At 35.3% G+C, this 24,465-nt stretch overlaps 3 protein-coding genes across 3 annotated transcripts; all 3 read left to right on the plus strand.

Annotated features, from left to right (window-relative positions):
- Window positions 1–326: 326 nt before the first annotated feature.
- LOC107192800 lies at window positions 327–6,755 on the plus strand. The gene is made up of 10 exons (XM_015582173.1): window positions 327–468; window positions 643–821; window positions 1,506–1,820; window positions 2,425–2,552; window positions 2,764–2,925; window positions 3,557–3,771; window positions 3,848–4,062; window positions 5,225–5,493; window positions 5,927–6,136; window positions 6,620–6,755. The coding sequence occupies exons 1-10, from the start codon at window positions 327–329 to the stop codon at window positions 6,753–6,755; spliced, it is 1,971 nt and encodes a 656-aa protein (XP_015437659.1).
- A 1,632-nt stretch (window positions 6,756–8,387) lies between these two features.
- LOC107192900 lies at window positions 8,388–16,687 on the plus strand. Its single transcript, XM_015582288.1, has 10 exons — window positions 8,388–8,520; window positions 9,835–10,004; window positions 10,084–10,392; window positions 11,571–11,698; window positions 11,774–11,935; window positions 12,608–12,819; window positions 12,888–13,102; window positions 14,565–14,836; window positions 16,135–16,341; window positions 16,600–16,687. The coding sequence occupies exons 1-10, from the start codon at window positions 8,388–8,390 to the stop codon at window positions 16,685–16,687; spliced, it is 1,896 nt and encodes a 631-aa protein (XP_015437774.1).
- Window positions 16,688–18,393: 1,706 nt separating this feature from the next.
- On the plus strand, window positions 18,394–24,465 carry LOC107192984. The gene is made up of 10 exons (XM_015582379.1): window positions 18,394–18,457; window positions 20,590–20,765; window positions 21,050–21,367; window positions 21,656–21,783; window positions 21,872–22,033; window positions 22,094–22,296; window positions 22,428–22,642; window positions 23,674–23,942; window positions 24,019–24,299; window positions 24,458–24,465. Exons 1-10 carry the CDS (start codon window positions 18,394–18,396, stop codon window positions 24,463–24,465), a joined length of 1,824 nt encoding a protein of 607 aa, XP_015437865.1.

Genomic DNA, 24,465 nt, shown 5'->3' on the forward strand with positions numbered 1-24,465 from the left:
TTCACAATTTGGTTTTACATTCCCGAGAGAATATTGAAGTAATAGAATGTTTGAGTAATGGTACTTCCAGTATGCATACTTCATGAGGACACTAGGAGTGCACGTACATCACGGCAATCGTTATTAATTATTGAAAATAAATGTAATATTGATGTGCTATTAAATATCGTATTAAGGCTATGATTGATGGATGAGGAAATATATTATTAATTCCTGATTCAATAACGATGAAGTGTATCAGCGCAAGACTGACCAAGTATCGTTTGAAAATCGTTCCCTCGAGGAATTCCGTTCGATTTCAATTCGACTAATTTGAATTTTTCACAATGAATCGAATCTATATCTTACTATTATTAATAGTGCAATTAACTGGCGTTTTGTGTGCGAATGAAAATAATATCATACGTGATTATTTCGCGTTCAAAAAGGTGAAGAGAATCGTAGGATTCTCCTGTGGCGACCTGGAAAGTGGGTACAAATACAGATAATAAGTAATAAACACATAAAATCTACTAATAAAAAAGATATAGAAATAAATATTAGATACTTAGGCATGTTACTGTTATTATTATTACTCATAAGTGACTGTACGTGTATGTTATTGTACCAAATATGTTCCTCACTGTATTTTATGCGACGCAGATGACATCACACTGGCAAGAACATTTAATAATATGTATACTACGTACACTTCGATAATGGACTCCATAACTGATCAACGTTTATACCTTAAAAATCTCCTAAGTGCCGACTACCATCAGTTGGGCATTTTTTTGGATTCCCGATGCGATCATGAGCGTTACACTAAAGTCTTAATCGACGTGAGTCTGTTATTGCGTTAAATTACCATAGAGTATTGTCCAATCATCTTAATTCAAACTATGATCAGATATAAGGAAAACAATCACATTTATGTTTCCATTAAAGTTACGAATTTGAATTATAGAATAGAATAGTATTTCTGTTTCATCAAGTAAAGCTTATCAGAATGAAATTGTATAGTCGGACGAGGGGCCAAAAGTGTCCTCGCGCCAAATTATGTAAATCGTCGATGGACCATTCATTAGGTTACCAAAAAAAAACACTTTTAGTACCAATTTTCAATTCTATATCTCGACCATGAGGTAGTAACAGAGAGAACCGCATTATCCGTTTTAGCTTATAAAAACTTTTTTCATAAAACTGTTTCAAACTGTTTTAAAACTGTTTCAAATTATTTTCAAATTATTTTCACATTCTTTTCAAACTGTTTCAAACCGTTTCAAACTATTTTCAAACTGTTACAAATTATTTCCAAATTATTTTCAAACTGTTTCAAACTGTTTCAAGTTATTTCAAGCTGTTTCAAGATAGTCCAAGGTGTTTCAAACTGTTTTCCTAATGAAATAAGTAAATTTCAGTTGTGTGGAAGAATCGAATATGAGAAGTGGAACATAAGTGAAAAATAGTTTACAGTAAAATAATTATATGCGACAAAATGAAACAAAATCGATTTTTTTGTGTAGGCAACAAAGCACTTGATGTACGATGAGATGCATAAATGGTTGATTTTCGGAGCAAATTTGAGCCATAGCCTGCAAACACTCCACGATGAGGCGTTTAGTGTCGCGACCGACGTTGTGATCGCTGTACCATCGGCGAACAATTACATTTTATACGATGTATACAATCCGTGCAAAGAACGTGGAGGATCTACAAACGTGACGGTTTTCGGAACGTGGAGTAATGAGAAGGGTTTAAACGTTGTCCTGACTCAATCGAAATTTCAAAGAAGATCGAATTTACACGGAATGAAACTTAAAGTTGGGCTTGTAGTAAGTGTCTAAATAAATATAGTAAGTTAACTATGTAACTATTTGTTGTTTAACATATTCTATATAATAGTTAAAGCAGGGTTAATCGTTATTCGAGAACATTTTTATTCGTTGTATTGTTCGAATAAATACAGGGTGTCCCAAAATAGCTTCAACTCCCGGAAATGAGGGGTTTCTGGGATGATTTGAAACAACTTTTTCGTCAACAAAAATGTTATCCAAAGCTTTGTTAACGAGATATTAACGAAAAACCTTGTAACGTTGGATACATGCTGCGATTGGTAGATTTTTCATTAATATCTCGTTAACAAAGCTTCGGATAACATTTTTGCTAAGGAAATAGTTGTTTCAAATCATCCCAGGAACCCCTCATTTCGGAGAGTCGAAGCTATTTTGGGACACCCTGTGTATGACTTATTTCAAATATTATTCGCATAAAAAGGAATTCTTATTCGACAGTCTTTTTGTCTGAAAACAAACTGGATTCTGTAAATACTTCACATTTAAACATGGGTAAAGAGTGACTCGACATCGGCTGGGCCAGGGTTAAGGTGTTATTTTATACATAAGAGACATAATTATTAACACATCGTGTCAATAAATGTTACAGATCAGTTACAAACCGGAGAACACGTCGCTTCACGATATGATGATGGAGTACAGTATGAAAGCTAAATATGGCCGATCGAAATTTTTATACGTGCTCCTACAGCATCTGTCGGATATCTTTAATTTCACGTAAATACAAAAAAAAGAATATTTCATTAATGAGCTAACTAGTGAAATCTAATCTTCCTATTTATAAAAAATACGGGTAAACAAAATAAACTAAGATACGTGTAAACTGGAATGGAATAAGAACATTAATTAACTTTTTCCTTCGTTTCTATGTTACTTCATAGAAATTCGTTTGAAGATGTTTATTCACTTCACAGTTTCTTTTTTGTAGCATGGAGATCGTTGAAATAAACGCGCGGCGACGATTCGACACTTCCGGTCCGGTTTTCGCGGCGTTCAGAAGGAAAATCGTCGATATTTCGTCAAGTCCAGTCGCAATGAAAATCGAGAGATTGAATCATGGAGATATTATCGGACCGGTGTGGCCAATACGGTATGCAATCAATATATTCTTGTATTTCTTAAATTGCAAACGTCTTAAGGCTTCCACAAACCAACGCGAAATATTTGCAGCAGCAGCGAATATTTCGTGTTGGTTTGTGGGAGCCTTTTTAGATCGTAAATTTTAATAGCAAATCATGATAACGGATAAAACGGTATTACTGTATCATTCAACACCTGACGAAGTTAATAGCTGTGATTCTAGTATAGCCTTACATTAGGATGTAGTGATTGGACTGAGTGACTTATTATTACAAGAAAATATAATAATGACATGATGGAATGAAACTAAGGTATATGTACATATTATGTAAGTCACTCTATCCAAACACGTATAATAATAAAAATCGAATAGAATAAAATAACAATATAAAAGAATTTAAAAAGTAAATATTCATAAATTATTCTATTCTTATTATATTCTATTATATTTTATTCCATTCTATGTTTATTCTATCATTATTTTTTATTTATTTGTATTATTCTATTATATTTCTAAGGTTAATAAGGACATAATTTATATCAGAAGGCTTCCGTAATAAGTATACGATTCCAAGACCCGAGTGCCGAAAATTTTTCTCTAAAACATTTTTACTGACAAATAAATGTATTACCTTTCACAGATCGTGCTTTATGTTTCGTACAATTTCTTCGATAAAAATACAGCCGCGTCAGTTTTTGAAGCCATTGTCCGTGAAAGTGTGGTACGCGATATTTACGATGATAGGGATCGCAATGGGTGCTCTAATAATTTTCATAAGACTGGAAGGGATACGTAGCCCGGCTGAAATTTACGGACTGTCTGTTCTGCTGACAATAGGTTCTCTATCACAACAAGGTACAGAACCGTTCTAACACAACGTTATCGACCGAAATTATTTACATTTGTTATATGTAAATTTCTCATTGAATAGGTTCTGCGTTCGTTCCGACACGTTACGCAGCTCGTATCGCGTTTCTACACATTTTAGTGTTCAGTGTGTTGATATTGAACTATTACTCAGCTAGTGTCGTGTCGAATCGTTTAAAGAACAAAGGTGAGAAGATGAACGATTCGTTGATTAGCTTGGCGAATAGCCATATGAGATTGGCGGTGGAAAATACACCTTATGTTCGGTCCTTTCTACAGGTAATAATTAGTAATTTAATGTTCAACAAATATATAACAAAACTTATTTGTTATATTAGGTTGGTAGGGAACAAACCCAGATAGCACATCACGCCTTGAAGACGACTTAAAGACGCCTCAGACCTAAAATAATACTAAAAAAGGTGTCTTCAAGGCGTCATGCTCTCTGGGAATATATTTTTATTTATTTCCGTAAATATTTCTTCGCTCAATCGTATTATTATAACTCCATTAGAATAAAGTATTTTATCGAACGGAAAATTTTTGCGTCTTTTTGCTGTTAGATACAATTAAAAATATGTGATTACAATATATTAAGGTTTATAATGAGAACACAACTAATGATGCAATGAATAATGGCACGTGTCGCTTTAAATCATTTACATCTGTTACCTTTGGATGCCCAAAATGTAACGCAGCATCTACACTAAAATTTCTTGATTTAAATGATACACTCGAACCTTACTGACACCATCTTTACATATTTACAAGTCTTGTTTACTGTTTGTGTGGAAGCAGTGTCGATCAGTTATAATTTCCAATCAGTGATATGTATTCCATTACCTGACATTTTTCGTTAACTTTGAATGAGAAGAACCGCGAAATTCAATATGCAATTATAAAAAAAGTACGTGATAGTGTTGAAAACAAAAGAATAATTACTACTGAATTATAATAAGTTGTCGTGACTTCTTGTAGAAAACGCAAAAACTTTCTATTCAACCCATTGCGTAAACATTGGGTGAATAGGTGTTTGTGTGGGAGAAGCTACTTGTGCAATAATTCATGAACCACCCTAAATTTGAACCACCCCAAATTTTAGTTATATTTAAACCACCCTAAATTTCAGTTAAAATCATACCACCCCAAATTTCAGTTAAATTTAAACCACTCCAAATTTTAGTTAAATTTGAACCACCCCAGATTTTAGTTAAATTCAAACCACCCCAAATTTCAGTTACATTCAAACCACCCCAAATTTTAGTTACATTCAAACCACCCCAAATTTTAGTTAAATTCCAACCACCCCAAATTTTAGTTAAACTTAAACCCCCCAAAATTTCAGTTACACTTAACCACCCCCCCCCCACCCACTCCCCTAAATTTCAGTTAAATGTGAACCATTCGAAATTACAGTTAAACTTGAACCACTCTACATTAGGTACCAGATAAGGAAGTAAGATATTTCTACAAAAATTGTTGGAGCAAAATACCTGAATACGAAAGGTACATGCCGTTAGAAGAAGGTCTTGACAAGGTGGCAATGGGAACATTGGCTTATCACACGATGAGCGACACCGCTTATCCATATATCGAGCACTCGTTCAATGATCGAAGCATTTGCGAGCTCACGGAGGTCCATCTCTTTCGTGCGATCCTGGCGTTCTACGCGAGACACAATAGCCCTTTCACCGAATTACTGAAAATTGGGTACACGCATCGATCAATTTCTTTTCTTTCAATACATCCATATAATGACTGTTCATTGTTACAGTCTACTACATTTGTACCACCGAAATTTTATTGATTATGTCGTACAATTAGGATTGGTATTAATTGTTAGTATTATGATTTACGTAACCACGAGTGTCTTTTTTGTACACTTTATTAAATGCTGTCATCATTTTTGCGAGTGTTCTGTGCCTCCAATCGTGGGACGCAATGTTATTTCACTCGAAACTTCGTAACAAAATATTGAGTACATTTTGAGCTACAATAATATTTGCAAAGTGAAATTTAAAGTATTACAAATGTAATATTCATCAAAATTGTCCCATTTATCAAACTTTGTCGTGTGTATTCTAGATATAAAATTAGTCAGACATGACAACTATTTTTTTATTGCAAAACGGTTTCTCTTCAGATTAACGAAAATCAGGAACGTGGGCATTCAAAAGCGTGAATGGAAAAGATGGTCGGCCAGAAAACCATTTTGCCCGCCAAATCTGCTTATTGCCGAACCTCTATCGATTCACGAGGCTGCACCGATTTTCGCGTTCTTGAGCATCTCCGTTGGATTTTCTCTTCTGATTTGCTTCGCGGAGAATATTTTGAACTGGTGCTCACCAACACGGTACGTGAAAACTCGATAAAATATAGCAGTAAATATTAGACCCGTTTGGTAATATTATAATTAGTATTATAAAAGGTGAAAAGTTTTAAAATCTCACAAAAGAGTATTAAAAATGTTGTATACCATGTTCTCCATTTAATTTTTACTGTAAGATAAATAACAGAAGAATTTGAGAATTATGTTTTATCAAGCTGATATATTAAATACGTTGATAATTAGACTGCGGATTTTTATGCAAAATGTCATTTTATAAAGTGATTTATAAGGACAGGGGTAAAAATTGAAAATTCTTTCTTCTGTCAGGGATTTCAGTAGGATCGAAACAAAATAAAAAATTTCTTAAACTTCGACCAATTTTTGTGCTTTACTGTATTTTATATACTTTTGTATACTACAAATGCATAAAATTCGCAGTCTACTGATAATAATACAGTGTATTTTCTAGTTATGAACTTATTAGCCATAAGTTCGTGATTTTTACAGAATATTCAGCGCCATGACAGAAAAGACACGTTTGATCGACAAGAATTTGCACCTATCCGCTCTACCAGATATTAAACTACAGACATTAAGGAATTTCAATGCATTCCGCGAATCGACGAGTTCACAAAGCTCTTAAGTTATACTTTAAGATGAAAATGTTAATGATATAAGCTTTGAGGTAACTCCCTCCCCTTCGAGCCGTTTTGAGCCATGCACGTGAACATCTTTGAAGTCTACTCACGAAAGAACTGTAGGTTTCAATTTAACGGGTTAACAATCAAGAATATTAAATGGTTTTAATGTAAGTAAAATTCATCTCCTGTAATATTTTCGTACAACATTTAAGGTAGGTATACATATATACATATACACCGGCCGCAAGTTCTATAAAGTCACCATATTTTTTTATGAATTCTTATAATTATTCCATACCAATACACAGTTTGTGTTTGGTAGCATTTTGAAATTAATTAAAGAAAGCGTGCACATCGGTTTCAAAATATAAATATAACATTTGTTTAAAAAAAAAACAAAAATATAATTCAAAAGAAAACAAACTGCGAAATTTTTATAAAGTCATTCGCTTTTTACATAAGTAAATTTGAAATTAACAATTGTATTTCACTATTTCTATATTAACACTTAGTGTAAGCCTTGATTTGTTTGAATGAAAATACAAAAACAGATACGGTGGAACAATAAAATTAGTGGTATTTTGAAAGTATGAAAAGGAAGATGACTTTGTAGAAATTTCGGCTGGTGTATTTTCAAAGTACCACCAATTTTTTTGTTCTATCGTACCTGTTTTTGTAGTTTCATTCAAAGAAATGAAGGTTACACTAAGTATTAATATAGAAATAGTGAAAAACAATTGCTAATTTCAAATTTACTTATGGAAAAAGCGAATGACTTTATAGAAATTTCGCAAATGTTATATTTATTTTTCGAAAGCGATATGTACGCTTTCTTTAATTAATCCCAAAATGCTACCAAACACAAATTTTTCATTGGTATGGAATAATTATAAGAATTCATCAAAAAACATGGTGATTTTATAGAAATTTCGGCCAGTGTAGTAGTTTTTGTTATGGTATCTTGATTTTGATAGCATAATAAAACGTGATTGAATAATAAGAAATTTAATAATTTACAACAAGTTTTATAGAAATTGTCCGTTTCTCATTAGTAAAAGTAAATATATCGAAGAATCTAGATTACAAGGGTCAATTTGAAACTAGTAGTAATGTGTTTATCAATTATCATAATGGGTGGCGGTAGATTAGAAATAAAGTAAAAGTGTACGAGATTCTATTAAAATATGTATTTTCGTTGTACTTGTATGGTTTGAACACCTCTGTATGCTATAAATGCACAAGTATCATTCAATCGTCAATAAATAATAATGAAATCGATATCGAAAAATTCCGTCAATAAGCGGCTTTTATCCCGTTTCCATTGAAACTCGTGTGTTGTGTCGTTCGAAACGTCCGATGAAAAATTCATTCGGCTCCCCGTCCATTCCGTGACACAGGCAATTTGTCAAATTACTCGAGATCGACAAGCTGTCTCGTCTATTAGAATATGAAATCGTGTCCCCGTGAATTCGATGCATGAATCGAATAAGCCGGATTAAAATAATGTAACTAATGCCTACGGTAGTCTCGTAAAACTTATGGCGGGTGTCCACGAAACCGTTAGAATAACAGTATAATAGTGTGAAAAATTTGTAACGCACTCTTTGATCGTGAGAAATTAGACCCTTTTGGAAATGTACGCTGTGTTGTTCTCCCTCTTACAATTTACCTTGCTCTCCACGGCGCAAGATCACATCTTTATCCGCGACTATTTCGTGCACAAGAAGGTACGGAATGTTATAGGATTCTCTTGCGGTGATATTGCAGGTACGAAGATATTTGAAAAATTATTAAAAAAACAGCTTGTAATCAGACCTGGGCAAATTTTATTTGAAATGAAAATAAGTAATAATTATTTTAAATACTTTATTTCGGTACTTTATTTTCACAATAAAAATATTACCGAGTCATTTGAAATAATAGCAATTTGAAATAATGAATTATTTTCTTATTTTTGTATTTCAAATTTGGCAAAAGAAATAATACTCAAAATAATATGCAACAAAAAGATTTTATTTTAAGAAATCTTTAGACCCATTTGCTTTAAGCAGAACCTGCTCTTCAAAAAGCTCATTCGGGAGAGATTTTTGCTTGGGTCCATCTAATATTGTCGCGAAAGAAAATAATCGTTCAACTGGTGTGGAAGATGACAGAGGGGTGCTACTCTTCAGAAAAATGTCAATAATTCAAGCTTAGACTTAGGCACCTGATACAATTTCGAAGAACGATTTCTCAGTTATTTTTAAGAATTATTTCATAAAAGATTATAAAATAAAATAATATGTTATTTGAAATACAATTTCAAATAATGTTATTTCAAACGTAATCATAGGTATAGAAATGATTATGAAATGAAAGAACATGTGAAATAATATTTCAAATACATAATATCATTTGAAAAATGACCAGGTCTGCTTATAATTTATCTTATTGTTACACACTTATTATGAGTCGATTGAGTGTCTTCAAAAATTGTTTAACGAATGCTACATTATATTGCAAACATTAGAAAACATTAGACTAAATTGTCATGGTAATCACGAAACAATTGTTTAACCCTCGTGCACTGTTCGTATCAATTTAATCCGAAGCGAATGCTTGATTGTTAACTTGTATTTTTTTATTATAGAAATTTGTACATTAATTTGACAACAATAGCTTAGATACATTATAATCCGGCGATAGGCAAACATGTTTCCTTACTTCCAGTTTAATTTAAGCCCCATTTAATTCAAGGAATAGTAATGCAATAGCGTATTGCATAGTGCACGAGAGTTTATATGCAAAACGAAGGGTCATCGCTAGAGACACATATTTTTAGCATCTATTTTTACCAATTTCAGCATTTTGATTTTTCATTTTAACGTTATGTAGCGGTAAAAATATTTAAATTAGCATCTCTTTAGCGTTTATTTTTATTAAACATAAATTTCAAATTTATTTAGCATCTATTGCAAAATGCTAAGAATACGTGTCTCTATAAATATAGAGTGTACACCATATAATTTTGTTGGAATAATACAAAATTCGCAATTAGTAAAGAACTCCAGTTTTTCTTTCATTCTGTATTACTCGAATTAGGTGACTTCAATCTTTTGAGAACGCTGAGCACCACGGGCATATTCACGATAATAAGAGAGCCCACCATAAAAATCGACATCCGCAGGTTCTTGAAAAGCGAAACGTGGACGATTGGTGTAATCGTCGATCTGCGTTGCCAGAACGAAACTGCCGCCCGTATTTTTGCCGAAGTATGTCGATAACTAATAGACGGTAATTTTTTAATATAAACCAAGAAATTCGAATTCTATTGAATTTTAACGAATCCAGAGCTCGAAGTACCGGATGTACGATTATTCGTACAATTGGTTGGTGCTGGGATCGAATTACAATCAGAGTGTTCCTCTGTTGAACGACACTGCATACAATATTGTGACCGACCTGGTCCTCGCGATATCGAACAAAAATGGCTACGATCTGTACGACGTTTTCAATCATTGCAAATATCGCGGTGGTTCGTTAAACGTCACTGAACTTGGTACTTGGCGGCGTGATGTCGGGCTGAACATCACTTTAACGCAACCTTTAATTAGGAGACGAGCGAACATGCATGGAATGAGATTGAAAATATCTGGTGTGGTGAGTCTCGCTGGATTTGCATTTGTAACCGGATAATTAAAGTTTAATTTCGCTGGAAAATACACGAAATTATTATTATTGCGGCACAGCTATTGCCTTTGATATCTTTGAAAAGTAACAGTGGGTACAATTTAATATTTCATAACAGTAATTGTTATAATTTAAAACGTGTCGTTGCGCAGTAACGTTTGCTGAATTAATTCTTTTATATACTCCTACAACTAAAAAAGACTATAAAATTCTATTATTTTTTATATCACAGAACGTACTTATCAGTTGAATATATCAATGTTTCTTTTAAATGATTTTTCTTCAAATCAAAGTGGTACGGCAGCCATCTTAATTTTCTTAATTATACAGACTTCTCTCGATTATCGTCTGGCTTGTTCTACACGATTATTGTCCAGGCGTTATCCCCACCACGGAGGGGAAGGGGGCATGGGACCTGTCAAACGCATACTTTGTTGCCCTTCCGCTTTTGTTGCCGTGGCTCTGGTTTCGGGCAAAATACGAATTTACCAGGGTCTGAAGCATTTCGCCCTATATGATTATTGTCCCGACGAGGACCCGAGTTCGGGACGATAATCGAGAGGAGTCTGTACCACGTACATATACAGTGTGTAACAAAAGTGTTGCAGATCTTCGAAATGGATTATTCGTGAGGTGATTTAAAACAAGTTTTTCCTTAGCAAAAATATTATACGAGGCTTTGTTAACGAGATATTAATAAAAAACTCCGACCAATCAGAGCGCGAGTCTGCCGGTCGAATTCTGATTGAGGTTTTTCGTTAATATCTCGTTAACAAAGCCTCGGATAACATTGTTAAGGAAAAATTTGTTCCAAATCAACTCACGAGTGACTCATTGCAGGGAGCTACAACACTTTTGTCACACCCTGTATACTTACATGTTTCCAAACATTTGCGTTTACACTCTATTTTTGTGTAATTATACCTACAGCCACTTGTATGTATAAAATTAAAAGTATTTATTTTTTCAATTTAACGCGATATTTCGAAGATATTTTTAATTGTCCGTTGGATAATAAGCTTCGTCAGAAATTGTGGGAAGGTTTTACAAAACTTGATTTCGAGTCGTACTTGGAATTTTTTAGTGAAAGTCAAATTTGATTCCGATGTGTCATAACACGTGTACAATATGTAATTTATTTCTCTTAGATACAATACAGACCAAAAGACATGCGTCTCGAGAACTACATGCAGGACATTAATACGAGGTCCCTGGACAGCATGCACAAATTTGTGCACGCCATGATCTTGCACACTGGAGATCTTTTTAATTTCAGGTAGCGTAAACGAACTTTAATGATAATTGAAGAAAATATATATATATATATTGACAGTTTTCTTTCACTATTCAGTGTACACGCTTCCGAAATAATCTACTGGGACAGACACAGTGTGCACGGTTTGATTTTCGAATTCTTACAAGCGAATTATATCGACTTCGCCAGCAACCCGAGAATCATGGTGTCTGAGCGGTTGGACTATGCTACCCTCATTGGCGCAGCATGGCCTATTCGGTAAGAAAAAAGAAGAAAATATAGGACGTACTTAATATATCATATATCAGTTGTACCAATCAGTAATCAATTATTTTTTTCTTTAAATTATCTGTGAAAAATTTTAGAATTAAAATACGATGTTGTTAGCCAATAGCATAAGAACTGCGTCTTCAACTTCGAATCGTTTCGTACGCAATCTGATTGCGTTCCAGATGGCGCCACCTAAGACTGATAGACCGGAAGTCTCATGAATTTTTATTCGAATGAATATAAGAGAAATCGAGGAATACAAATGAAAATGCTGGTCATTACTTTCATTGACATCAACAATATACTAACAAAGTATCTGTCTATCTTGCCCTGAGTAAAAATGGCACACCATGATGAAAAATATTTACATGTATCAATACCCAGGTAGCACATGCCGCCTTGAAAACGCCCATTTTTACGGCTATTTTAGGTCCGAGGCGCCTTTAAGCCGTCATTAAGTCATCTTAAGCCGTCTGTGTGCTATCTGGGTAGAAACTGTTTAACTCCTTGATTTCTATAGAAACGAATGATTTCGTTAAAAAATATTGGATTACTAATTGGTCGAATCATCAACTAAATGTTCATGTTTTTTTTAAAAAAAAAAAAGATCTCTTTGTCAAGGTAAACAGCAACAGAACCAAATATAATTGTTTTAATTAGGCCCTGTTTCATGTTGCTGTCCACGTCCACCAACAAGATCAAACTGGAGATCTTCTTGAAGCCTTTCACAAGACAGACATGGTACACGTTCGCAGGTTTTGGATTTTTCTCGATATTCGTCATGAAATTGATAATGAACCGCGAAGGGATTGGAAAACGAGAAAAGTATTCCGGAGCAGTGGTGCTGTCAGTAGGAATCATATCGCAGCAAGGTAGCATGGGAAATTATGAAATTTCGTTAGTTTTCGAACGGAGGAACTAAACATCGTCTTTTCGACAGGTGCAAACTTGACTACCAGACGTGTAGCAAGCCGCATCGCGTTGTTCCAAATCACTATACACAGTTGGATAATGTACAATTACTATTCTGCTAGTATTGTCTCGGCTCGATTGAGCGAACCCCTCGACATGATGGAGGATTCGGTGACCGTTCTTGCCGATAGCAAATTGAAAATCGCTGCGGAGGCCGTACCTTACCTAAATTACTTTCTGTATGTAAGTACCGATTTTTAATCATTAAAATTGACAACAATTATTCAGTTGATAGAACATGCACGATTGTTGAACACGTTAAGGTTACCATCAGGGCCGTTCCTGCGTCGTTGGCTGCCTGGGTGCAAAAATAGTATCGCCGGCCTTATTAATTTAATGTTATTCAACTTTAAAAAAGCTTATCCGTTTTACAGGGTCTACGAATACTTTTGTCTGGTACTGTAAGTCAAAGATATCGCGAAGTTCCGATGGCAAAGTGAAACAAAAATATTTCCGTGAACGGAAACCGATCCCAGAACCTTCGATTTACCAGCAAAACATCGTTATACAGACTCCTTTCGATTATTGTCCCGAACTCGGGCCCGCGCCGGGACAATAATCTTATAAGGAGAAATGCTTCAGACCCTCAAAAATTCGTTTTTTGCCCAGTGCCCGAGCCTCGGCAACGAAAGCAGAGAGGCAACAAAGTATGCGCTTGATAGGTTCTACGCCTCCCCCCCCCCCCCAATGATGGGAATAATGGCTGGACAATAATCGTGTAGAACAAGCCAGACGATAATCGAGAGGAGTCTGTATAGTACATCTTAAATGTACATAAATTTGATTGTTTGTACCTTTAACATTATCGAGTGTACACATCTAATAATTTACATATACAGGGTGTTCTGATTAAAACAAGCTACCTAAATATCTTCTCTATCTGTATAGTACGAGAAATATTTTTTACAGAATTTAAATTGTTCCAAGAGACGAATCGGATGGGGGTAAAAGTTTTATATATAAGTGTCATTTTTTAATGGTTTTTTCAAGGTTACCCATGCTTTTTTACGTACATACACATCATTTTTCCTGTTGTATGTTATAGCCAACATTATTATGCATTTATCCATGTATTATAGTATGACCTTGAACTCTAAACATTTTAAATTTACTTATGAAAAGTTTACTCTAAAAATTTTTAATTCACTTACCTATATAATTTTTTCTACCATCTGATCCGTCTCTGGAAACCATTTAAATTACGTAAAAAGTATTTCTCGTATGATCACAGATAGAGAAGATATTTAAGTGGCCTGTTTTAAGCGGAACACCCCGTATATCATTAAGAACCTGTATACTTTCATCTTACAAAACCTCGTTAAAATCGAAATCAGACAGTCGGAATTCTTTTCTTTGAGTTATCAGCCAATGAAAACGATCGCGAAATCTTGTCATTGAGTCCTATAAGATTTCATTTTGGGACCAATTGATGCGATCTTATGAAGGTATACTATATGTATTGAAAAACGACTCAATGTCGGCTTCCAAGACTCATTTACTGTCAACTAACGCCATGACATTGTGGGGATGGTGATATCTTTGTAAAGAGGTCGACTGAATGCGATTGGAGGAGAATAATATATTTATCTTAATCTATTATAAGGATGTTGGACGACCATTGTTCATATGTTTTTCCAATTATTAGAAACTGAATTGGGAATCGGATTATTTCCGAAAGAAACGCTGGGATCCATTGCCAGAGTCGAAAAGGTACTTGCCGATAGAGGAGGGTATCAAACAAGTCAGCCAAGGTATCTTAGCTTACCACACGGATCCGAACACCGCGTATCCATACGTCGAGAGGATGTTCGATTCCAATAAAATTTGCGAGTTGACGGAGATCCATTTGTTTAAACAGTCCGTGATGGGCATGTACGCCAGCCATAATGGGCAGTTCATCGAGATCGCGAAAATAGGGTAGGTGAGCCTGGAGTTTTCATTTCTTTTTCTTTGACTTCCGGGACTTACCAGTCAAAAGTACGAGACAATGTCTTCTAATTAATTTTTTATTTCATTTTGAAAACGCGCACTTGTGCGCAGCGCTAGATCAAGGGGGGTCTAGGGGGGGGGTGTAGCCCTGGGCCCCATTCTGAACCTTCCATTTCGTTATGGTGAAATGTTATTTAATTTTATTTAAAATTAATTTTAACTTTCTAAGATTTATGTATTTTGTTGTGCTGTATTACACCCCCCAGAAATTGAAATTCCTTCATTTACCGTCCCCGAACGCGTACTGAGCTTACTGACAAACATTTCATGATTTTTTCGCTAAAGGTCACGTGAAGGTCAACATATTGCCCCTCGTTGGATTTGTTTTTTTATATGCTATAAGAGTGTTGTAGTGAAAATATGTAGTCCCATTTAAAAAAAATTCTATGACCTTGAAATCTCGAAAAAAATGACCTTGAGAAAAAAATTCGGCCCATCACCGTATTGGCGCCTTCGAACAGAATATTTTTCTCCCCTGATATTTTTTCTATCATACAGAATAAGCGATATATTTAAGGTGGTCAAGTTAGGTGAAATACCCTGTATATTAACTTATAATGTCCGACTCTTTCATTGCTCATGAACATCGATATCACACCATGGGCGTAGCCAGGGGGGCGGGCGTGGGATCTTGCTCCCTGCCCCGGACGGAACAAAGTGACTTTTGCCCCACCCTACAAGGAAAAAATTGAATTTTGCCCCCCCCCCTTACCAGAGTTACAAAATTTTTGCGTAATATTTAATATTACAATATACAATAGACTCTAACTATAATGCCACTGAAAATAATGCCACAGAAGTCACTTCCCCTTCACACGTACTTTCGCGCACACACATTCGCTCTCCCACCATGTTGCGTACGCCGGCGCAACAGCACGATCCAGCTTTTGCGCAGGCGCCGAGGTCAACGCCATGGGACAGAACGTAGCATGGAGGGGGCTCGAAATTTAATGCTATTTTACTCTCCTACGGCCCCGAAAGTGGCATTAAATTTAGTAGTCTACTGTAATTTGAAATACAACCAACAGCCTCTATTAACAAAACGCATACATTTTCAACGATTTATGACTTTAAAAACAAAATAAAGTGTGTTTGGCTACGTACAACCTTTTTGACTGTGGCAGTCGAAGTGTTAATATGTTTGTCCCCCTTGACTGATAACCTAGCTACGCCCATGTATCACACCTTTTCAGCTTATTTAAGACATACCGCTCTTTTCATTAAAGATTGACGAAAATGTTTAATACTGGCCTTCGGGATCGTCAAATTAAGCAGTGGTCGTCGAGAAAGCCTCAGTGCCAACCGGACACTTTGTCGACGAGAAGTATCACGATTTATGAAACCGCTCCGGCCTTAATTTTGCTGGCGCTCGGCATCCCCCTAGCTGGAATAATATGCATCGCTGAAAATATCATTTATAAACGCTCGATAAAGTGAGTAGAGCTTGTTAAAGAACTAATTTAAAAAGGAACAATCGGAGACACGATAAATAATGAAGGTATTCGAACTCAGTGAGAAATTGAACACATAAAAAGTATTTAAATACGAAAACATTTTAAATCAACATGTTTTAGTTTCAAATAAAAAGGTTTCGATGCATTCAACCATCGTTAGTCTTTAGAATAAGTAGAAATAGTAAGCGGTAGTCAGATTAATTAAGAGATACGTGTATGTATATTTTATAGAAAGAGGACAATGAGCCGCAAGAAAATAGTCGGTGCCAGAGGAAGCATTACCAGTGGGAACAGTAGAGACAACTTACTGGATTTGCAGCTTTAAACTTCACGTCCCACCGCGAGATCTCCACAAAAGAACAATTTAACTAGATGAACATTTTAGTTACCTGTCTTGAAATTATATTGAACATTACTCGCGTGTGTTGTTCTCGAAATAAAATATTTAAATTACCATCAGATATCTAGATATCTTTTCAAATTTCGAGGGACTTGACTATAGAACTACCAGCATTGAATGTATACGAAATTAAAATATATAATACAATAATGTACACAATATATAGGACAATCTAGCATAATATACCATAAAATTGAAATCTCTAGTAAATTAAAAGCCAACATGTTACGAACCATTGCAGATAGGCGATGGTCGTCCTTAAGACCGTTCGTTATACACATTTCGGCGTTGACTACCAGGAATCCAAGAAACAATACATACACCGAACCCCACTTCTTCCAACTTATACTACCACCTCTTAAACCACCTACACCAACCAAAATTCTGCATTTTCCACCAATCACGAGTCGATCCGTACCAGTAAGCAGCTATACCTATACGCTCACTCATGCGCCAGAACACATTGAACCGTCAACAAGAACACATCGATCAGTCAGAACACAACCAATACACACATACACATACAACACATTGTTAAGTTTATATTAAAGTTTAACAAGAGAAGAAACGGAAGTGTTCCCCTCCGATTTTGATGAAACTTCGTAAGTCTACTAGAACTACCAAGCAAGTCAAAATGACTTGTCAATACACTCTTACAACGACGATTAAAATGTTATGACAATACATTTTCTCAGATCTTTTGTACCTTTTATTACGATATGAAAGTAAAGAAATTAGTCAATTTCTAAATTTTCAAAAGTTTTTCCCGTTTATCCACCGATCGAGGCAAATATACGTTTATTGTCGGTAATTCTACAGTTAAGCAATCAAAAATAAGGGATACATATTTTTTTTTATCTGCAGTTTCGACCCGAAAGTACTATCTCGAAAACCAGAGGAGATACATGAAAACTTCTAATAGACGAGGTTTACGGTTTTTTATGTAGAATAATATGGTGCTAACAAATTGTTCAAAATATAAATTATTTATAACAAAAAAATTTCGGATCGAAACTTCGAGGGGCGGTTTCACCCCTTAAAGTCGCATCTCAGCCGATAAAAAGAATTATGTATCCCTTATTTTTGACTGCTTAACAGACATACGAAGTTTTATCAAAATCGGAGGGGGACACTTCCGTGCCTTCCCTTGTAAGTGTGTTACTAACAGGGGAACACCGCGAACCCTTACTCACGGATTTCAATGCAACTTTGTGGGTTTATAGAGTGATTCAAGGCAAGAATAACGGTATGCTTCATTCGTGCCCAATAGCTCGTTAAGGGTGTGGAAACTAACCTCAAAGTCAAATAGGCACTCCCACTTTTTTACGTATAACCCTTAAAGTACAAGAGATAGAATAAAATATTTCAAATAAAAGTTTAATGGTACAATAAGCGCTATAAACATGCATTGCCAAAATTTTGAAGAGAGTTTTTTTCTTAACAAGAAAATTTTAAAACACTTTTTTCAAAATTCTGTTAACGCAAGTTTATAGCGCTTATTGTGCCATTAAACTTTTCTTTGAAACATTTTCTTCTATATCTTGTACTTTAAGGGTTATACGCAAAAAAGTGGGAGTGCCTATTTGACTTTGAGGTTAGTTTTCACACCCTTAACGGGCGATTGGGCACGAATGAAGCATACCGTTATTCTTGCCTTGAATCACTCTATAAACCCACAAAGTTTCATTGAAATCCGTGAGTAAGGGTTCGCGGTGTTCCCTTGTAAGTTGTGTGAATCATTTAAAACACATATTATCACACACTATCACACCATCTTTCCATCGAGCTCCGCAGTATTAATTTACCAAAGAGCAGTGGTTAATCACGAGCTTATCGCGAGTACGTCGCACAACATAAATCCCGTTAAAAGCACCATTATAATTCCAGTAATGGCAAAATAATAAATCTGTAATCCGATAGTTTGACGGATTTGGTAGTTCTAGTGTTAACGTATTGACACATCTTTACTGTTTCGTTCCTATAACTGATATACGTTGTCGGAATTTTACGATTACGAAAGAGTTGTTTCTACTTCGTAAAGAGCCGTCACGTCAAAATTGACGTGCTTTCTCATACAAAATGTAAGAGTGGGTCACTTGACGTGCAAGAAACTGCAACGCGGAACGGTCTGCATGCAGTCATCCGATAGGCAAGCTGGAATAAAGAACGTACAGAATCAGTAGGATGTACTTACGATATTTTTGTTATCTACAGGCGATTGTTGTTTCTCACGCGATTAATGTTGATTTAATTCGCGATTTCTTCCTTTTTAAGAAAGTCAACAGGGTGGCTGGATTTTCTTGCGGAGAACTCGAAAGTGTGTAAGGTTTTCTATTTGAAACTAATCTATTTAAACAACGAATTTACTGTTCTATGGTTTATTGTTGTGATACGTTCATATAACAGATGAAGATATTTCAGTAATTATAATTTTAGTTAGTAAATAAAACAAGCATGGAACAAATGTACACTGGCCGAAATTTCTATAGTCACCATGTTTGTTGACGAGTTTTTATAATTTTATTCCATACCAATGAAGAAGCGTGCGGATGAGTTTCGAAAAATAAATATAACATTTATTTTCAAAAAATTAAAATATAATTCAGTAGAAAACGAACTGCGAAATTTCTATAAAGTCATTCGCTTTTTACGTAAGTAAATTTGAAATTAACAATTGTTTCTCACTATTTCTATATTAATACTTGTAATCTCCATCTTTTTGAATGAAAATACAAAAACAGATATGATATAGAGCAATAAAATTGGTGGTACTTTGAAAATACTAGTCATCTTCATTTTCATAGATATTTTCAAAATACCACCAATTTTATTGCTCCATATCTGTTTCTATATTTTCATTCTAAAAAATGGACTTACACTAAGTATTAATATAGGAATGGCAAAAAAAATTGTTAATTTCAACTTTACTTATGTAAAAAGTGAATGAGTTTATAGAAATTTCGCAATTCGTTTTCTGTTGAATTATATTTTTCCTTTTTTTAAATAAATGTTATATTTATTTTTTGAAATCGATGTCTACGCTTTCTATAATTAATCCCAAAATGCTACCAAACACACATTTTTCATTGGTACGGAATAATTATAAGAATGCAACAAAAAAACGTGTGGTGGTCTTAGGACTGCCACCCACCTCCTTGTTTCTTTCCGTTTTGTTTTTAGCGTTTCTCACGGTCTCGTCCGAGTCTGGTTATTGTCATGCACATTTGGTAACCAGGTTCGGGCGAGACCCAGGGTTCTTACTCCTACATCCACTTTCATCGAGGGTCCTTGGAATTTCCTAAAAGTTCTTTTTTGTTCAGCTTTTCTACAACGATTCTTTCTCTCTGTTTCGACTTTAACTTCCTGCTTAGGGCGTCGTGAAGGTCGAGTGCCCGTGCACATTTGGCGACCAGCTTGTGTGGTCCTTGCTCTACGCTGATTTCTCCTTTTTACCATCTCGGCACTTTCTCCAAGTTTCCCGGCATTTTCGGGTTCCTCCCTTACGTCGTCTGTCTTTCTCTTTACTCCATCTATCCTTTTTCTTTTCGCCCTTCTTAAGCTAGGATTTAACGACGGAGGGAGGTCAGTTTGGCTGTATCAAAGTTAATCAAAGTACTGAACGGAATTTCGTCGCGCGCGCAAGGATCTTGTGTAGATAGACGAATAAATTGAGTGTCAATTAAACGTGTTTATTACTGCTGTACTCCCGTGCCCCACAAACGTTAATGACAATATAGAAATTTCGGCTAGTGTACCAACTTATGAAGGAAGTTTTAAATTTCGAAAGTTTATTAGATTATTATAATTGTACAAATCTTTCGATCCAGATGATATTGAAATTATTAAGGTATTAAACGACGCCGGAATTTTGGTCTCGATAAAACGGCTCGATTCAAACATCGATGTGTCGCGTTTTCTGGAGACCACATATTGGAAATTAGGTGTTTTTATGGATTTACGATGTCCCTTCGCAGACAGTGATGCCGCAAACATTTTCTACGAGGTATATGAAATACATTTAAGACCTTTGTTTTATTAAGTGTAACAATAATTGATATATTTTCATCGTAACAAATTAGTAATTACTTAATTATTAATCGAAAATATCTATCCAGTGTTTGTTGGATAAATATGACGTCGAATGTTTGATAAAAACGATGAATGTTTTCAAGTGAATATAAATTTATATAAGCGTGGAATTTAACAAAAAATAGTAAACTATTGATGCACTTAATGCAATATTGTTCTCGGGATTGAAAGAGTAATGGCATAAAAATTATAATTCAGGCCTCAGCCCATTATATGTTCGACCACTTGCACAATTGGTTGATTCTGGAGGAAAATGGGCGGAATGTGACAGAAACCATGCAATCATTGAACGACAGCACATTCAGTATCATCACTGATTTTGTAATTTCTATATCAAAAGACGATGAGTGTATTTTATACGACGTCTATAATCATTGTAAGCATTGCGGTGGTTCACTCAATGTCGTGGAACTGGGCACATGGACAAGAATCAATGGATTAAATGTTGATTTGTTGGAAGATAAGTTTACTAGAAGATGGAACTATAATAAGTTAAAAGTAAAGGCTGCTGGTATTGTAAGTGATGGTGAAACTGTCTGAAAATAAGCTAACATTTTCACTTCGATACTTTTAACAAGTAACGATCAAAGTAGAAAATAAAATAAAGACCTGTTCAAAGTTTAATGATATCCTTGGTCTAACTAAAATTAATATCGGTGGATAAAGTAACAGAATTAGGTATCAGACGATCTTAATATTCGTCGCTGGTCACGAAACACGAGCTTAAAAAAATATAACAAATTCAATAATAATTGAAATAATTTCAAAAATATAACAAATTGTAAATATACCATTCTTATGTAGGTAACAGCTAGACCGAAAGATCAAGATCTACTAGAGTATCTCCAACAGCAGGATACCGCACTAGTAGACAACTGGTCGAAATTCGGTTACTCGATGTTAATAGAAATTGCCGCGATGTTTAATTTAACGTAATATTTTATTCATCGTTCCGTAAGTTCGGAACTCCATGATCGTCGTGATCGATAAAAAACGTTATTAGACGTATTTAATTTTCAGTCTGGACATGATAGAATTAACACACTGGGAGAAAGATGATAGAAACGGCCCATTGATGGCTGGCCTCAAACAACGAGATTTCGATGTGGGATATTTTCCGTCAATTCTAACAAACGATAGGCTTAATTACGCTAACGTCGCGCTGCAAGTGTGGCCTGCACGGTAATTCGAAATTCGGAATGTACGATCAAAACGACGGATTAATTGGGAATTTCTTTGTAGAACCTGCTTTATGTTTCGTACTGTACCCTCCCTGATAACCGACATGAACCTTATCTTCCGGCCATTTGAAACGACCGTTTGGTACATGGTTTGTTTATTGTCGATTGTTATAATAAGTACATTATGGTTAATCTGGAAAGTACACAAACAGTCTGATTATGGAGAAAGTACTCTTATCCTTATTGCCGCGTTATGTCAGCAAGGTGTAGTAAAGCAATGTGTATACCTATGACTTTCACTTCTAATTACATAGTTCAAATTATACTTCGTACTTTCAAGTATATTTTCGTTACAACAGACTTTATTTAACAGAGACAATTCTCCTAATTCGCAGGACTACCATTTCAGAATAATCAGTATGCAGGCCGTATTGCCTTCCTTCACACCATGATATTCGGTCTACTTCTATATAATTGCTACTCGGCAGCAATGGTGTCCAGTCGGTTGAATGTTCCTCTGAACAAAATGAACGATTCCCTGTACTCGCTCGTGAAAAGCAAGATAAAACTCGTCGCTCATAAAGAGGTCTTCTTCAACGTCTTGATAAACGTGAACATCTATTTTATTATTTATTAATAAATACAACGTCTTTCAAGGATTATTATATTCTGTTCTGGATAGTTGTCAATATTAACATTACAATGGACTCTAACTATATTACTATAGTCGGGGCTGTAGACAGGTCTGGGTTAAGATTTTTTGTGGCCCAGGGCTATCAACCTTCGAGGGCCCCCTTGGTTCAGAAGCAGGGGAGGGGGGCGGGTGTAAAATACATAAATCTTCAAAAATTGAAATTTATCCTAAATAAAATTAAGTAACATTTAATCGTAACGAACGATTGATTATAACTAGGAATGCTTCGTTATATTCTAACAACTTTCATTTGATTTGTTTCTACAAACTTTAATTCATTTACTTTTTGATATAAAGGGAAGGCTTAGAACGTAGCCGCCCTGAAAAGTGGGGCCCAGTGCTATAGCCCTCCCTAGTCCCTCCCTTAATTCAGCGCAGGCTGTAGGGGAGTACAGACTCCTTTCGATTATCGTCTGGCTTGTTCTACACGATTATTGTCCAGGCGTTATTCCCACTACTGGGGGGGGGGGGAGACCGTGAAACCTGTCAAGCGCATACTTTGTTACCCTTCCGCTTTTGTTGCCGAGGCTCAGGCTTCGGGAAGAAAACGAATTTACGGGGGTCTGAAGTATTTCTCCTTATATGAGTTTGGAACAATAATCGAGAGGAGTCTGTAAAATGGCAATGAGTTCCCCGGCGAGTGATAGATGAGTAGATTTGGCCTCAGCGCCTGCGCATAAGCTGGAACGTGTGGGAGAGCAAATTTGTGTGCTCGAAAGTACGTGTGAAGGGGATGTTTGTGATTTCAAGTTAAATTAGTATGGATAATTTAACTAAATCAATATTTCTACTTAAATTTGTGATTTCAATTTAAATTAGTAGGGATAATTTAAGGGGAACTCCCTCGCGTGGCAATACATATGTTTAGTGGCAATATAGTTAGAGTTCACTGTAATTAATATTATTTCATGAATGTGAGTAAATATAATAATTTAACCAACACATAGTCCCCAGCACCGGATGTACAATACTTTCGAAGACACTGGGAAGCTATACCAGAGGAGAAGAGATTTGAGGATTTGGACGAAGGCGTAAGGAGAATCCTGAAGCCTGGATTTGCCTATCTCGCGGATCCCATCGTTATTTATCCACTTATAGAACGTATATTCACGAAGCAGATGATTTGTCAGCTTACTGAAGTTCACTTGCTTCGACCTTCCTCATTGGGCATGTGGACAGCGCGGCATGGCCAGTTTCATGAAATAACAAAGATAGGGTGAGAATGTTGCGAAAGACATCGTTAGCATTTTATTTAATATTAAAATGTTTATGAATACATCGCTCGATTGCAGTTTAATTAGAATTACTACCTCCGGAATTCGACACAGACAGGTAAAGCGTTGGTACTCGAGGAAGCCGTACTGCGACATGGACAAACATTATGTATCGAGCGTTACAATTCGTGAAACAATACCGTTTATACTACTATTACTCGTTGGAATATTATTATCTATTATTATCTGCCTCATAGAAAACATGGTTTTTCGTGCATCCAAAACCGACAAACCAATAAATATGATACCGAAATATTTGAAAAACATTTACAACGCCGATAAAGTAATCCCTATCATCGGTAAAACGAAACGTGCAACAAAAATAAAAACGTTTCCATTCAAAATAAGGAAATAGTACTTTGTTAACACTTTCTGTAAGAAAATAAATGCAGCTCGATTGGTTTCTTTGTGACTTTCTAATGCAAGTTATCGAACTAAATTTAAAAATAAATCATAGTTGCATAG

Source organism: Dufourea novaeangliae, unplaced genomic scaffold (genome assembly GCF_001272555.1).
Source record: "Dufourea novaeangliae isolate 0120121106 unplaced genomic scaffold, ASM127255v1 scaffold1, whole genome shotgun sequence".
In the NCBI taxonomy this organism is placed as follows: domain Eukaryota; kingdom Metazoa; phylum Arthropoda; class Insecta; order Hymenoptera; family Halictidae; genus Dufourea; species Dufourea novaeangliae.

Excerpts from the sequence above, each read along its gene's own strand:
- LOC107192984 (XM_015582379.1), top strand. The coding sequence starts at position 18,394 with ATGAAGCATACCGTTATTCTTGCCTTGAATCACTCTATAAACCCACAA. Across the intron at positions 22,297-22,427 it reads TGCCGCGTTATGTCAGCAAG|GACTACCATTTCAGAATAAT; the intron begins GTGTAGTAAAGC and ends CCTAATTCGCAG. Across the intron at positions 23,943-24,018 it reads CATGAAATAACAAAGATAGG|TTTAATTAGAATTACTACCT; the intron begins GTGAGAATGTTG and ends GCTCGATTGCAG.
- LOC107192800 (XM_015582173.1), top strand. The coding sequence starts at position 327 with ATGAATCGAATCTATATCTTACTATTATTAATAGTGCAATTAACTGGC. Across the intron at positions 3,772-3,847 it reads AGGTTCTCTATCACAACAAG|GTTCTGCGTTCGTTCCGACA; the intron begins GTACAGAACCGT and ends CTCATTGAATAG. Across the intron at positions 5,494-5,926 it reads ACCGAATTACTGAAAATTGG|ATTAACGAAAATCAGGAACG; the intron begins GTACACGCATCG and ends GTTTCTCTTCAG.
- LOC107192900 (XM_015582288.1), top strand. The coding sequence starts at position 8,388 with ATGTACGCTGTGTTGTTCTCCCTCTTACAATTTACCTTGCTCTCCACG. Across the intron at positions 8,521-9,834 it reads CTCTTGCGGTGATATTGCAG|GTGACTTCAATCTTTTGAGA; the intron begins GTACGAAGATAT and ends TACTCGAATTAG. Across the intron at positions 14,837-16,134 it reads ATCGAGATCGCGAAAATAGG|ATTGACGAAAATGTTTAATA; the intron begins GTAGGTGAGCCT and ends TTTTCATTAAAG.